This window comes from Nothoprocta perdicaria, unplaced genomic scaffold, assembly GCF_003342845.1.
Source record: "Nothoprocta perdicaria isolate Ctin4 unplaced genomic scaffold, notPer1 scaffold_29, whole genome shotgun sequence".
In the NCBI taxonomy this organism is placed as follows: Eukaryota; Metazoa; Chordata; class Aves; order Tinamiformes; family Tinamidae; genus Nothoprocta; species Nothoprocta perdicaria.
Genome location: NW_020455521.1, coordinates 4,372,846 through 4,387,314, shown reverse-complemented (window position 1 = coordinate 4,387,314; position 14,469 = coordinate 4,372,846). Strand labels below are relative to the sequence as shown.

Genomic DNA, 14,469 nt, shown 5'->3' with positions numbered 1-14,469 from the left:
CTTTGCAGGGTGCAACAGAGAAGGTGTAACTAACCCCTAGCGTGGGACGTTTCCCCTCTCCTGAGGGGGATTAAGCCGAGGGGCAGGTGAGCGGGGAGACCTCCGAGCAGCTCAGCCCTCACCACGCTCAGCTCAGCACCAAAAGCGCCCAGCGCTTGCAGTTGCCCATTGCTCTCCTTGCTGTTGTTCTGCTCCTCTGGAGAAAGGACATTTTCCACAATACCTTGTCCCTAGCACTGTGCAGAAAAAGCCTGGACCTCATCCCAAGTAGGTTCCTGCACTGCCTGTGATCCCCGCCTGGAAGGGTCAGCAATGTTAGTAGAGGGTCTGGAGGCCCCATTTTGTTTGGAATAGCGTTTTGGGGGTGTTTATGGAAGCTGCAGTGATTTGAGGCTTAGTTTTACTTATTTGTCAGTTGAGCTGGGTGTTTTCGGTTGAAGATGTCTGCCCGTGACATTTCTACAGAGACAAGTTAATAAAATAGGTAGGTCTAGAAAGCCAATAATATGAAGTAATAAAGGTCTTAACAGTAATGAGCAGTTAAGTGGGATAAGGGGTTTTCAATAACCTTTCAGAAGTGCAGCTTTGAATTACTTCAACCCCTTTACTTAGGCCTGCACAACATGTAGCCCCTGAAGTGATTTCCTAGACCTATTTCACAGTACTGATATTTTTTTAATAGCTAACCTGAGAATGTGATTGACATTTTGTAAGTATGAAAAGAGCCCCAAATGACAGCTCCGAGGAGCTGTCTGATGTGATTTATTTCTGAAATGATAGTTTAAAGCCACCAAAGTTGTTTATTTCCCTTCATTCCTTCCCCCTCTTCTCTGAAATTTCTTTTTTGAGAACTTGGAGCACTTGGTTGGAATTCTTGGACTTCTGCTTCATGCACTCTGGTTGTGCCTGCCCTTGTAGTGAATCCAGGTGCTCCAGGAGTGTCAGAGTGAATAGCRTAAGCCCTTGGCCCCAGATGAGGTCCTCTGGAAACCTCAGATAGAAAAAGAGCCTTAGAGTGGCTATTGTGCATCAGTTACATGATGCCTGTAATGAGCTTTGACCTGCTCTTCTTGCCCTTCAGTGTGCAGAAGGTTGCCTCTTCACAGGAGGGTGGGACGGGGGGGCCCTGGAGATGGAGGCAGGATTTCACAGTTTGTGTTGGAGGAGATGGAGGATATTGCAGAGAGAGGTAGAAGTCATGGGTAGGTGAAAAAAAAATGTGTTAGATGCCAGCCATGACCCTTGGCTTCTCTACGAGTCAGGAGACCAAGCAGTGGCATGTTGGTGTCCTGTGAAGTTCACCTGTGTATTTCAGGCACATACCCCTTGTAACCTTTCACACAGGTTGTGTGAAAAGGCTTGTACAGGCCAGGGAAGGGAAGGAGGAAAAAGCACAAAAGCATTAAACATATACAGCTATGAAGCGAGGCTTTCATTTTTAACAGTGGCTTCTACTCCCGCAGTGCCTTTAGCAGCTGAGGCTTTTAAAATAAACCTAACTCATGTCGCCAACATCTAACAAGAGCATTGAAGTGCTGCTTAGAAATGCCAGAGCAGAGAGCTGGTGGTGGCTGTAGTGCTGGGTCCTGCCACCTCGGTGACAAATATGCAAAAGGAGAAAGAGAAACGATGACAGAGGGGGTGGAACAAAACAGTTTGCCATTTAGTTTGGGCTCATGTCAGGGCTTTCCTGTTTCTTCTGCTGTCCGTGAAATCTCCTTGTGTAAAGCAGGCTGGGTTAGGTTCTTCTGCCCTCAGTCAATTTACAGTAGGGACTTCAATATAGATCACTAATGTGAACCTAGAGTGTTTGGAAGACTTATTCAATATTTGGGAAGAATATAGCAATATCTAGCTGCAGCCTATAAATTAGCCCTTGGCTTTGCAGTGTTGCTTTTTTTGTTTTCTGTAACCTGCTGTTTTGGGGCTCTCTAAGAGTAAGAATTACTCTTAGAGAGTAAGAGTAAGAAATTACTCTCTAAGAGTAAGGATGAAAACAGGGGGCGGGGCACTTTTTTCCATGGCACTATGAAAATGGCCCGTACTGTGTCTGTTCTCGTAAGAGCTTATTTCACTGATAAGTCAGCAGCAAAGATGAGTGCATCAACTTTCTGAGGGAAAGTAGCTTGTTTTTAAAAAGAAAAACCTCAAGACACACGCAGAGTAAACTTGCTTGACCCAGGCTGGCCATAACTGGTATGGGGGTAAAGTGCAAGGTTGCTCACTGAACTGCAAACCCATTTCCTTTTCGCTAGGGAGAAGGAGCCCACATGTCAACATTAAACATGCAGGGACGAAAAATGTCAAGGGAAATGCTCTGTTGTCTYGTTTTCCTTGCCGCGGTGCCACATTTTTGCCTTTGTTGAGGAAGCAGAGCTATTTGCAGAGCACGTTGGCTCGCTGCTGGCAGGCAGCTTCTAGGAGCTAATTGCAGGAGAGCTGCACTCGGAGGCTGCCCTCTGCCCGCCTCTCATTCCGTGTCCCGGGCCGCTGTGAGAGCGGCTGCAGCTCGGACTCCTGCAGGTCCCTCTGGCCATGAGGTATGTGACGGGATGGGCACTGGCTGGGGGTGTACATGGTCCAAACGGCTGGAATTAGTAATTGGAGCAGTGCTACCTGCCCTTGTGTTTTACTGTACGTGAGGCTGGTGCCTGAAACGGGCTGGGGACGGCAAGCAGCGAGGCGACGTCCTCCTGCCTCTCCCGCGAGAGCTCGGCCGCGGCCCCGCGGGCGCTGCCTCCGACGGGCTGGGCTCAACGCTTGTTTTCCAAGAGCAGGAACCGGAGGCCTTGGCTCTTCTCGCGGCGGGAATGAGGGATGGAGCTTGTGCTCTGCCATGGGACTTCTCTAGCTGGTTTGGGAAACAACAGAGAGAGCCTGAAAGCCTCTGCCCTGCTCTAGCTGGGAGCCCTGCTGTGCGGATTGCTGCTCTCCTGACCGGCTGCGTGCGGGGCGAAGCAAGAAACGCCCCGAGCGCGGCACGCGCCGAAGGAAACGGCAGCCGCGTTGGCGTACCCACACATGAACACCCACCCTCATGTTTCACCTCATCTTGTAAACCGGCTTATGGTGTGTTGTAGACCCGTGAGCTGGAGAAGGCAGCCTGGAACCGCGTGGGGTTTGAAACCAATCTGAACGGTTGCAAGTGAAATGGGAATGCTGTATGGAGAATCTATGTTTTTAACAGGGTCTTGGATTAAATTTCCCTCTTGCTAAATGATTATTAACAYGATTTGCCTGCTCAGTCTGAGAATGGAGAAATGCATTTTAGAAACTGTGTTTAAAGAACTTAAAACTTTATCTCAAACTGTGATTTCAAAATAACTCTAGTTGTTCTGAGTCAGATTAGCAGAGCTTGTATTTAAATCCAGCATTTTCTAACTTAATGCAAATAGACCTTTGTGTCCTTTTATTTGTGAGAAGCTTTGTTAGCCTCAGATAGTTGGAATACTTGCATGTGATTTGTTTTCTTCAGGAAAGGAAAAAAAACCCCACAGATTCACTATATTTAGAGATGCAAATACTACCTTGTCTTCAAAAACACCAGCTGTTGTACTGCAGGACAAAGCCAATTTTGTATTGCTTTGCTTCAGTAGTTCCTGTGCACTCCCCTGCAGCCTTTTAATAACCTTTTCTTTGGATCTGAAAAACACCCCTGAAATGAAACTTTCATTTCCTTGGTAAAAGCCTAGTAATACCTGGGCTGATCTCTGGCGGTGGTGGTGTTTTCTCGTGCAGAAGCAGGGTAACTCGCAGCACACAGCTTGGTGTGGSTGCCTGTGCAGAAGTTCGGCAGCTCTTGGTGCTGATGCCCTTGCCCCTTGGACGTGAGGGATTTAAAGCACTGCCGCCTTCAGTGCGTGCCCGGGTTGTGGTCAGTACGTGCTGGGCTGCGTGGGGGCAGCACAGCTCGCACCAGGGGGGTCTCTGCTTCTGCTTCAAACAGCTGGAGACACAAAGGCTGCCTGCTCAGGGCGCTTGTTGCCTGCTCGGGGCTTTTGTTGCTGCCCAGCGCTGCAGCGGAGGCGAGTTGTTGTTTCACTGTGTCCTGAAGGCGGGCAGAGTGCGGGTGGGATGAGCAGGTCCGCAGCTTTGCCCCTCAGCAAGGCGAGCGCTGCCGCCTGCGCCCCGCGGCCGTCCCGCTTGTGCCGCCTTCCCGGGCTGGCTCCCTGTTCCCGAGCGGCAGTGGCAGCGTCCGGGCCGCGCTGCGCGCCGCCGGCAGCGGCCTGGGCAGGGAGGGGAGGCGGCGAATCCCGGCGCCGCGCGCTCCTGCCGCTGCTGCATCCCCATCCCACAATGCCTTGCCCGCCTCGCTGCAGTCTTCCCGAGGCGCCGGGTGGGAAAAGATGCGCTAAGCGAGGAGTGCTGTGAAGAGCGCTCGGGGGGGCTCCCGCTCCTCAGTGACCCGGGGGAAACATTATTGGTGACGCCTCAGCTAGGCCTCCGCTCGCTCTTCCGTTGGGCTTCCCACCTGTGCTCGGCGTGGGATGGAGCATCGTCGCTCCCTGGAGCACCAAAGCTGCCGTGCGTGCAGTGGTGACCGTGCCGTGACAGGGACCCGGAGAGGGTTTTACGCGTGAGGCTCTCGAGCCTGAAATGCTAACGGATGATGTTTTGTTCGCCCGGATTACTGCGGAACGGCGGCTCCGTCCCTCACCGCTGCATTGATTAAGCTGCTTATCTGCAGAGATGGGTAGGTCTAAACGCTCGAGTTTGCTGGGTGGTGTTTGTGCCTGGTGGCTGCTGCAGCTGGGTTGCACCTTCTGTTTTGTCCCCGGTAATTGCTTATGATTCTGCATGCCGTAAGGATGGAGAGGGTGGCGATGCCTCCGGCAGCAGCCGGGCACCCTCAGTGTGCTGGGTGCTCTGTGCCGGCTCCGCTCGCATCCCTGTGGAGCCGGTGCTGTAACCYGGCTCGCATTCCTGTGCAGCTGGTGCCGTAACCTGGCTTGCATCCCTGTGCAGCCAGTGCCGGCACTGCCGCGGTGCTGCGCAGCCTCCAGCCTTTCCCGGCCCCTGCYGGCGCTTCCCATGCAAGCGTTGCCCGTGGAGACCGGCTCATTCATCCTGGGTGAATGGAGCCAGCGGCTCCCAAGTCCCGGCCGCAACCTGCCGCTGCAGTTGGGCCCGCTCCGGCTGCCTGCTTTCCCGGGAATCAGTCCTGGGAATAAATCCTGGGAATTCAGCGGGCGGCCGCGCACTTTCCCTGTGTCTTTTTCTCAGCCCATCCCTAGAATCTCATACAAAGCTCGATTCCTGTTAACAAATTGCAGTGCTTATTTAATGAGAATTGTGGAAGGGAGTCGCTTTTCTATTTAGTGGCTCTGTTTGTTTAAGGCACCTCTTCTGGAATGACACGGGCATTTTTTCCTTTTGGGAATGGCTGGGCAGTTTGGCCCTTCAGGGTGGGGCCGGCCATGCCATTCCCTCGGGAAGGCAGGCAGGCTCCGCAGGGCGAAGCCTCACGGCACCTCCGGGGCCATTGTTTCTCCCTGCCTTGCTGTGCAGGACACGGCGAGTGAGAGTCCATAGGCGGATTCCCAAGCACAAGGAATGATGTAATTTTGAGGACTGCTGCAGGGATGCCCACGTTAGGACTTTGGGTGGGTGACAATGGGTGGCCCTTTCGGGAGCCCTTTTCCGCCCTTGATGTGGAAACCTGAGCTGGGTTTTGAGATAAATGGGTGGGGTTTTGTTTCGTTTGCTGCAGTGCTCCRTAAATCCTTGGCTTTGCCTGTTTAAATTGGGAAGTGCAAGCGTATGGAGATTTGGAGGCAAGCAAGGTCTGAGAAGCAGAGCTTTGGCTGCCTTTTATCGCACTGTGAGATGAAACAAACCTCGCAAAAAAACCTCCAGCACCTTCTGAGATTAGAAGATGTTACCACATAAAAGAATATTTTTCTTGTAAACACACTATTATTTTGCCAARTCTCCCACTGCCAGCACCTCAGAAACTTAAGCTGCTGCTTTGAGGGCAAGCTGCTGCCACCGCACCAAATCAGCTCCCTTTCCATCTTCACCAGATGCAGAAGGACAATCTGGAGACCGACACTGCCCTGCAGCCTTCGGTTATGTAGCTGCCTGCACTGAGACACGGGGCCAAATCCTCCCTCCCTGGCCACATCCCGCTGGGCAGAGCTGGACCTGGCAGGGTGAGGCCACAGAATGAGGCGTCTGGGCCCCAAAATGACCCATTTGAGGGGCCATTTAAGCTTAGGGGGTTGTTATACCTCRCGGGGGCGAAGCTTGAAGGGTGCAGACCAAGTGCTGCTTTCAGGTGCGTGTGTCAGGTGTGGTTTGTGTGTGCACGGGGTGAACGACAGGCCTGGCCTGCTGYGCTCCAGGCGGAACAGCACGTATTAGCGGCGCTTGCTTCCGAGCTCCCGCAAAGCGGGGGTTGTCCTGGCAGGCAGCGTGAACATTCGGAGATCAAAATGGCTGGGATGAGCCCTGCACATGGAACACTAGGAATCGCCTCRTTTTCACTGTGAGAGTAGGGGGATGTAAAGGACAGGATTTTTTCTGGTATAAATGCTGTTTGCTTGCGTGACTGTTCTTCATGGCAGAGGGGTGAAACGACAGAGAACCCTCTACTTGATTACGAGAGAACTTTGTCCTCTTAGTGACAGGCAGCCCTCACCAAAAAGCTCTTTTTCATTTCCTTAGGTACAATTTCTTTGTTTTTAATAGGCTACGCTCCATCTGCACCAAAAATCATACTGGTCATAACCCATAGCCCATCTGTGCCCGGTTTGGAAACGCTGCTTTTGACAAGAAGCCTTCCTGCTTCTGCTCCTTCTCTTTTGTTTGCTTGGACACTCGCCCCCTCTCCTCCCCGGCAGTGTGAGGCGAGGAGAGCTGAATCGACACTGACATCAGTTTTCTATTGAAATCCATCACTAGACATCTCCATGTTGCATTGCTGATCAAGGGGTACGTTAGTGCCTGGTTGGTGCTCTGCTTTTTTCACTCCCATCTGCAAAAGCTGGATTTTTATACATTTTATGTTAAAAAAAAAAAAAAAAAAAAAACACTTTTACCTTGAGCAAAGCAACGTAGCTTTGTAATTGATCTCCTAGGATTTCAGGGTATGATTTATGGCACTTAAAAAGGTTCATTTATTTGGATGTAATATTAACAGGATTTACCTTACTAGGGCACATGAAATGAATGAAACAAGTGATTAATTCTGAAATAACACATTTTAGGTTCATGTGCAAGCATTGCATTTTAACATGACTGTCATCCATCTTAATCTTTTTTATATATATATATATATTTTTTTTTTCCAAAAAGGAAATTTTTGTTTCCAAAATGAAACAAATTTTGCCCAGCATGTAAATTTGGAGCACTCCCTTCCTGGGGACCAGTTCCTTCTGAAACTTTAATTTGGGGAGTTTGCTAGAGTCCAAACCTCCTATATGTTTGCCTCCACCTGCACTGATAAGGAAAAAGTGTTAAGTGAAGCGCTCCCAGCCTCCCTGTGACACAGCYGCCTGGCAGGGCCTGGTGCAGCTCCAGCTTAAGCATTTTGCCAACTGTGTTACAGACTAAGGAAACCCTGTGCTTGTTAGCACTGACGGAACCCCCCATTGCAGGAATATTGCCTTTTCTTTCTTTTTTTCAGGGGATGTCTTTAAAATGGGACCACTGTGTCGCTTGCAGTCCAAAAGCAGCATGTCTTCCCAGAACATGTGCTCAGAAGGAGGTGTTATGTATGGTGTTGTTGACTGTTTCCCAGGCTCTCTACAGTGACATAACATATTTAAAGTTTAATTCTCCGCAGTTTTGGTTTTATACAGAAATATGGATTCCTGCATCAGGATGAAACACAAGTGAGCTGGTTATTGATGTTGTTATTTCGTGGAGCTTATAAGCTGTTTCTCTTGTTCTTTTTCCCCTTCCCCCCACTGCAGCAGTGTGCAGGGTAGAAGGGAACAGGACCCACATGTCAGTGGTCTAGGATGGCCAGTGAAGGCTCGAGCATCCCAAGCCCTGTGGTCCGCCAGATCGACAAGCAGTTTCTGATCTGCAGCATATGCCTGGACCGCTACAAGAACCCCAAAGTGCTTCCCTGCCTGCACACCTTCTGTGAGAGGTAAGACCCTTCCCCGTGCTCGGAGCTAAGTGCTTGTGTCTTGTAGCTAGCACCGAACTTCTGCCTCCTTCAGTCAACGGTGGCTCTTCTCTTTGCTCGTAAAGGCCACGCTGAGGCATGATCAAGTTTGGGAAGGCTGCAGAGGCAGGAATGTAGAGGAGGGCTCTTATTCACAGTGGGCTGCATGAAGAGAGCAGCAAAATATTTCATTTACCTTCTCCTTTATGCAGGAGTAAATGAAAAAAATAAATGCAGAGAAGCTAATGGCTATTGTTACACCAGCATGAAAGGTGGTGGCAGGCAGAGTTTGGATCTTAAATTGATAGCCTCAAGTTTGTACTGATTAGTCTGTAAGTAGAAACRATAACAACCTTTCTTTGTTGATTTACTAAGGAGAGAATAATTATCCTATATTTAACGTCCAAGGGTTAGATATTATATATGCATTATTAATAGTCAGTGATAAAGTGTCCTCATTATTCTGCAGCTGCATTGACTGAAATGGAAAAAATCTCTGAAAAAAAGATGTGGAAAAAAGAGCAGCCTGTATTCAGCTGAATGAGCTGAACATAGCTAATGATACTGCAGTGTTGTATTATCCATTAAATTGTGGAAAGATACAGCATTTGCAGAAAAGTTAGCTACGGAATTATTCATTGGAGATCTTGATGTGATGATGGGCTGCAATTTTGGAGTTATATAGTGAATGGTACAAAAATTATAATAAGTGGTGCTGTGTGTGAATGCGTAGCTCAGGAGCTCTCTAGCTCTCGGTTAGCATTGCAGGGTGCCTGTCTAGGTGTGCGAGAGGAAACATTGACCTCTGGCTGCATCAAGCGAAATGGTCCTTTGCAGAAGAGCAGGAGATCCAGGCTTCACTGAGGCCAGCAGTGAAACTCGTACTGAAAACAGCGAAGTTGGGGTTTTCACCATCAAGTCTTATGTTTGCTGACTTCAGTTCACGTGCCAGTCCTAAGGGCAGCTCCTGTTTTTCACTGTCATCCTCTTGCACAGATCTGGAGGGCGGTGGGAAGAACCTCCCGCAGGTGCAGTGCTGATGTGCACTGCCTGCCTTCCCTTTGCAGGGCCCTCCCTGGGGAGGGAGGCCAAGGGGGAGGGCAGAGCAGCRCCAGCAGAGCCCTGGGAAGGGGCAAGAGGTGCCAGGCACGGGGCGTCCCTTGGCTGGCATCCGTGATAAAGCGGGACATGCTTTCCTGGGTAGGGGAGAGCGAAGCAGAACAAGCTCTGTTGATTTGGGATAACTGCCAAATAGCATTCCTAATGGAAGTAAATGGAAAAACTTCCCTTGGTTTCCTTGGGACCACATTTTAGCTCTGAAGCACAAAGTCCACAGATGTAAGTTAATAAGGAAGAGTCAGCCACCGGTTGGGCAGCTGAAGACAGGCTCAAACGCGTGATACAGGAATTTCATGTCGGTCAAACTTCATCTCATAGTTTGTCGTCTTTACCCTTGTGTGAGCAGGATGCGGTAGATGCTTCAAAGCAGGAAAGCATTTGCAGTAGATAGATGCCTTCAAGAAAGGCACGTAACTCTCCCAGTGATGTCAGCTTATTGATCTTGTGTGTATGTATTTTTTTTCCCGTGTGGCAGGGGAAGTAAGATTTAAAGGAAAAAAATCCCTATGATGGTTTTTACTCCAGGGAATCAGATTTACCTTTCCTTTCAAAAGCAGGGATAGCAGTATTTCAAATTGGTTTGTAGAAGAAGGGGTTTCTTTCTCCTCTTTGATGCTTTCACTCTCTTTCTTTCTCCACCTCTATCTCCCTTCCCCATAGGTGCTTACAGAATTACATTCCAGCCCATAGCTTAACCCTTTCTTGCCCCGTGTGCCGCCAGACCTCCATTCTGCCAGAGAAAGGGGTTTCCGCACTCCAGAACAACTTCTTTATCACCAACCTGATGGATGTCCTGCAGCGAGCGCCCGACAACAGCATAGAGGAGTCCTCCATCTTGGAGACTGTCACTGCTGTTGCTGCAGGCAAGCCACTCTCCTGCCCCAATCATGATGGAAATGTAAGTGAGACAAGCTCCGGGGATACGTGTGAGACTCCCATTGCCCTGCCTTGCAGCGGRTGTTTTGGGCTGAACATACAGTGGGAATGGCAATCTCGGTGCTCCTTGGATTGTATATGTCAGCAAAGATAAAGGGCTGGTTAAAATTAACAATACCTTAAAAACACTTAAGTTTTTTTTCAGTGAAAACATTTAATGGAGCATCTTAAAGCAGTAAGGATATTATTTCATCCTGCCAGTCGTGCTGGATGATGCTTCATTTTAACATGTGTGATCGAGGCTGTGCTCCTGCAGGCACTGGGCCATGTGCCTTTGTCTCGAGATGCGATCCCGTAGCTCTCYTCGTTGGCCTGACCATTGCTGTAGTAACCTCTGGGCTCCTGTAGGCAAACGTTATAAGCTTAATTGACCTACGCACTGACCCAGTGAGATCTGAGGTGGTTTCAAAAGCAGTGTGTGAGTATGTTAAAATAGCAACAGATACAAGGGCATCTGACTCGAGCTCAGCCCCTCAGTCACGCACAGGTTTGGGCCACCACAGCCTAGGAACAGAGCAAGCCATGTTTATCTGCAATGTTTTGTGCAAGTGGATATCAGGTACCAGTTCCTGGATACTCCGAAGTAAACTGCTTGTCTTTGCTTTCTTTCCCCACCTGCTTTTTGGCCTAGCATCCCCCCACATGCACTCCTAATGCTCTCAGTGTTTTGGCTGGCCAGTACCCCAAACTGAACAAGGTCCCAGTGTTAGGCCAGCTCTGCTCTCRCTGCCCGCTTCAGCACTTTGAGCTCCCAGGGCCGCCAGCGTTATGCGAGCGCRCAAGCAGACCGTGCTGCGCAGCTGAGGCACGCGGTGCTGCAAGCTGAACGTCAGCCCTGTGTGCGAGCCGAGACGTTTGTGCCAGGGTTTCAAGACAACCTTCTGAGGAGTATTTTATTTGAAGCACAGTTAAAGTACTGGTTTTGTAGGAATGATTTAGCTGGCAGGTTTTGATTGCTCCCCAAGAAGAGYAGTTCAGTTCCCTTTCCTTGCTGACCTGCTGGACTTAGGCTGACTTGTAGAACTGATTGCTATATGCTCTAGTTAATGAGTAACTGGTAGACTTCTTTTTCGAAATGGGTGCTGTACCTATGTGTGTGGAGTGGTTACTGATTAATATGGTTTTATTTACACTTTAATTGATCTCCTTGAAATGAATCATAGCTCTTCTCTGACACAGCATTGGTGATTGGAGCTATTTGATTAGGAAGTACATTTAAAAAAAAAAAAGAAGAAAAAGGAAAGAAGAAAAAGGAAAAGATGAAGATGTTACTTTTTTAGCCYATAAGCTGTTGGCTTTTTAGATGTGTTGAAATAATTTAGAGGAAACTCTTTTGCCTGTAATTAAAATTAGGCCCCCTTATACCTCTCTGGGAATTCCTTTCTGTGCACAAGTGGGTTTGTAAGTCCTCCAAAATGAACTTGCTCGCCTTACATGCCGTCCAACGGGCTGCTTAGGATGCTCTGTGGGAGCCGGCTGTGGGGCTGCCATGGGGCCAGGCAGCCAGTGGCCCACAAGGACCCTCGGAGAAGAGGCCTCGCCGGTGACAGCGGGTTTGAAGCTCTCGGGCCGAAACCGAGCAGGGCCCCACGCACAGTTCTGTTTCCCTGGCTTGCCAGTCTGCTCCACCTCAGCCCTCCTCAGGCCCTGTGCTGGAGAGGCTTTTGCTTCCAGGCGGCCTCTCACCCCACTAATCACTTTGGTGTGTGCGTGCCCTATTCCCTCTGCAGCACGTCCGCTATTGCGGCCTCTTTGCTGCGTGCTCTTGGGATGAATGAGACTTAGCCCGGAGTATCTTAACGTGAGGGATGGTTTCCTGCGCTTCAGCTGTAGCGGGATGCCTACTCATATCCCCCCAACACGGAGCCTGAAAATATCTTCTTGGGAAATTAGGGTAATATGGCACATATGCTGTGGAACTCTTGAACCTGGCAGTATATTCTTATATTATATTTACATATTTGCACACTAAATAGGATTGGCTTAATTCTCAGGTGCCAAATCACCTGCACCTTGTGTTGGGTGTAAGAATCCAGGTTTGGAAATGTTGGTCTGCAGTCATTTAGAGCCAAGATGGTAAAGGCTGTGGCACTGTAACTCTATATAATATTTTATATATATATATAATGGGCGATAGAGCTGCTATGTAAGTGCTTATGCTAAAAAATATACTTTGGGGTTTTATTTAAATTACAAGTGAGAGCCTCCTTAGATCCCAGGACCCATTCTTGTACAAGCACAGCATATTTTCCACCTGAAGGGAGTAACAATAGAGTTTACCCCATATTCAAATAAAAGCCTGTAACAAGAGAGCAAACCTGATATCTTGTTCTAACTTGTTCTCAAAAGATAACAGGATAGCTCGGCAATTTGATAGGTATAAGATCTGGCATGGAAAAACATTTCCTAAACTTGTGCAGGTGCTGCTTGCTGCCTGTGTGCCTCTCTTGGGGATAAAATAGGAAAGCTTGATGTCCTGATGAGCTGAATTCATAATGTGCCATTTAAACCCTGCCTTTTCCCCTCACCTCTGTAATTCCTAGTATGTCACTTATGTATCCCATTGAACCGTATTCTATATGTTTATGTACTGTGCAATTTTCAGTATGTCACTTCAGCTAAATGAAAAATTCAAAATGTCTATGGGTACTTCACGGACATTCAACCCTCAGTGGGCACTAGCACTAGTAAACCCAGCTCCTTCCTGGCGAGGCATTTTCCTGCCTCACAAGGAAAACTCGGCAGAGGCAGGAAGGAGGAGCAGGTCCCTAATGTAGTCAGATCTACCAGAAGCACAAACTGGTATGAGGGGTTTGGTGGTCACTTGCTACATGTGAGTATGTTGTTTAACTCATAAAAACCCTTTAAAAAATGTTTAGTGTTTACTGTAAAAACTGTAAGATGGGAGGACAAAAGCCTGAGTTTTAAATTTAATGCAGTGTATGGGAAGTGCTGTCAGGTAACTCAAGCTGATATTTTTCTAGAAGCCAAAACACACAMAGCTGAGCTGCACGCTAGCCCTGAGCTAGAGGAACGGAGCGTGTGTGTGAGATAGGGAGACGGCTGGCAAGGAATAAATGCCTCTTTTTCTTCTGGACTGCTGTTTTAATTCAAACAAATAGAAAGCAGAGGATGGAAAATGTGATTATTCAAATGTGATTTTTAGATAAGGAGGCTCGGRATTGCTGAGAGCCTTTTTCTTGAGACCTCAGCTCTGAAGGGTTGGAATGAATGTGCCTTGGCTTTGTGAAATCTGTTTCATATGTCTTTCATCAGACAAATTAAAAAAGTTTCTGTATATTTAGTTAAATTACTGTAGTGAAGATGTGTGTAGGCCTATGACTAAATCCGGGTGCTGAAATATGCTTGTCTGCATTAAGGTGGAGTCAGCGGATGGGGTTTTGAAAGCAGYGTGTGTGTGTTAACCTACACATTGCAGCTGATTCCCGCTGGTTTCAGAAGCRGCTGAACCCGGCGCTGGGTGCCATAGCACATCCTGGCCAGACACCCTCCTCCACTCGGGAAAGAAGGATGCGGCAAGCCTGTTTTGAGAAGATATGGAGATATTTCATTTTGAGGGTTTTTTTTAATGCAAAGCTTTCTGGGAATGCCATAAAACATGAAGCCAGTGTTGGAGAGAAGATGGGTCTGTAGTTAGAAATAAATGTAAAAGAACAAAGTATTTGAAAATTTGACTGAATAGGCAATGCTTGCCAAAATCTTTCACAAACAACTTAGCTAGGTACTTCCAGCCTAAACTGTATTAATATTAACTTTTCTTTCCCCTTTAGTTGTAGCATAATCCTAAGTCTTTCAKAGGAAATGAAAGCTGCTTCACTCAAAGCATTCCAAATTTGACTAGGGCAGAAGAGACCGTTCCTATGCAAACGTGTACATTAGCTCTGGTGCTTGCTTTCTGCTGCCATKCTGGTTTATGTGATTCTCTGGCATTGGAATAAAGAGGAAGAAATCTGATTAGAATAAACTTCAGTATGCCAATGAGATGTTTTCTGTCTTTTATATGTTGCTGCAGATATAATAGTGTTTGTTAATGAAGTATTCACTGAGAAACAGAGATTTTTTTATAWTAACCCAAATATTATACCCAAGGATAGAAATGTGGAATAACTAAAGAGCTTTTTAAAAAATATCTTGAACCATAAACATTAAATTATCACAAGGCAAAAAACTGAACTTTTGACATGATTTGAAAGAAATGAACCCTTATCCTATAAAAAGACTTAGACTTTCTTAATATATTTTTAGTTTTTGGTTGGTTCTGACTGTAAATGCCTGCA

At 47.9% G+C, this 14,469-nt stretch overlaps 1 protein-coding gene across 9 annotated transcripts in view; it reads left to right on the top strand.

Annotated features, from left to right (window-relative positions):
* TRIM2 (tripartite motif containing 2) overlaps positions 1 to 14,469 on the top strand; it is a 97,610-nt gene that overhangs the window by 55,162 nt on the left and 27,979 nt on the right. For 5 of the 9 annotated variants that reach the window (XM_026041680.1, XM_026041679.1, XM_026041677.1 and 2 more), the window contains exons 2-3: positions 7,917 to 8,098; positions 9,896 to 10,133. In XM_026041680.1, the coding sequence (XP_025897465.1) occupies positions 7,965 to 8,098; positions 9,896 to 10,133 (372 nt within the window). In that variant the 5' untranslated portion in view covers positions 7,917 to 7,964. Of the gene's footprint in view, positions 1 to 2,496; positions 2,541 to 4,416; positions 4,694 to 6,907; positions 6,934 to 7,916; positions 8,099 to 9,895; positions 10,134 to 14,469 lie in introns of those variants that run through there. The other 4 variants (XM_026041676.1, XM_026041673.1, XM_026041678.1 and 1 more) reach the window with 4 other exon arrangements.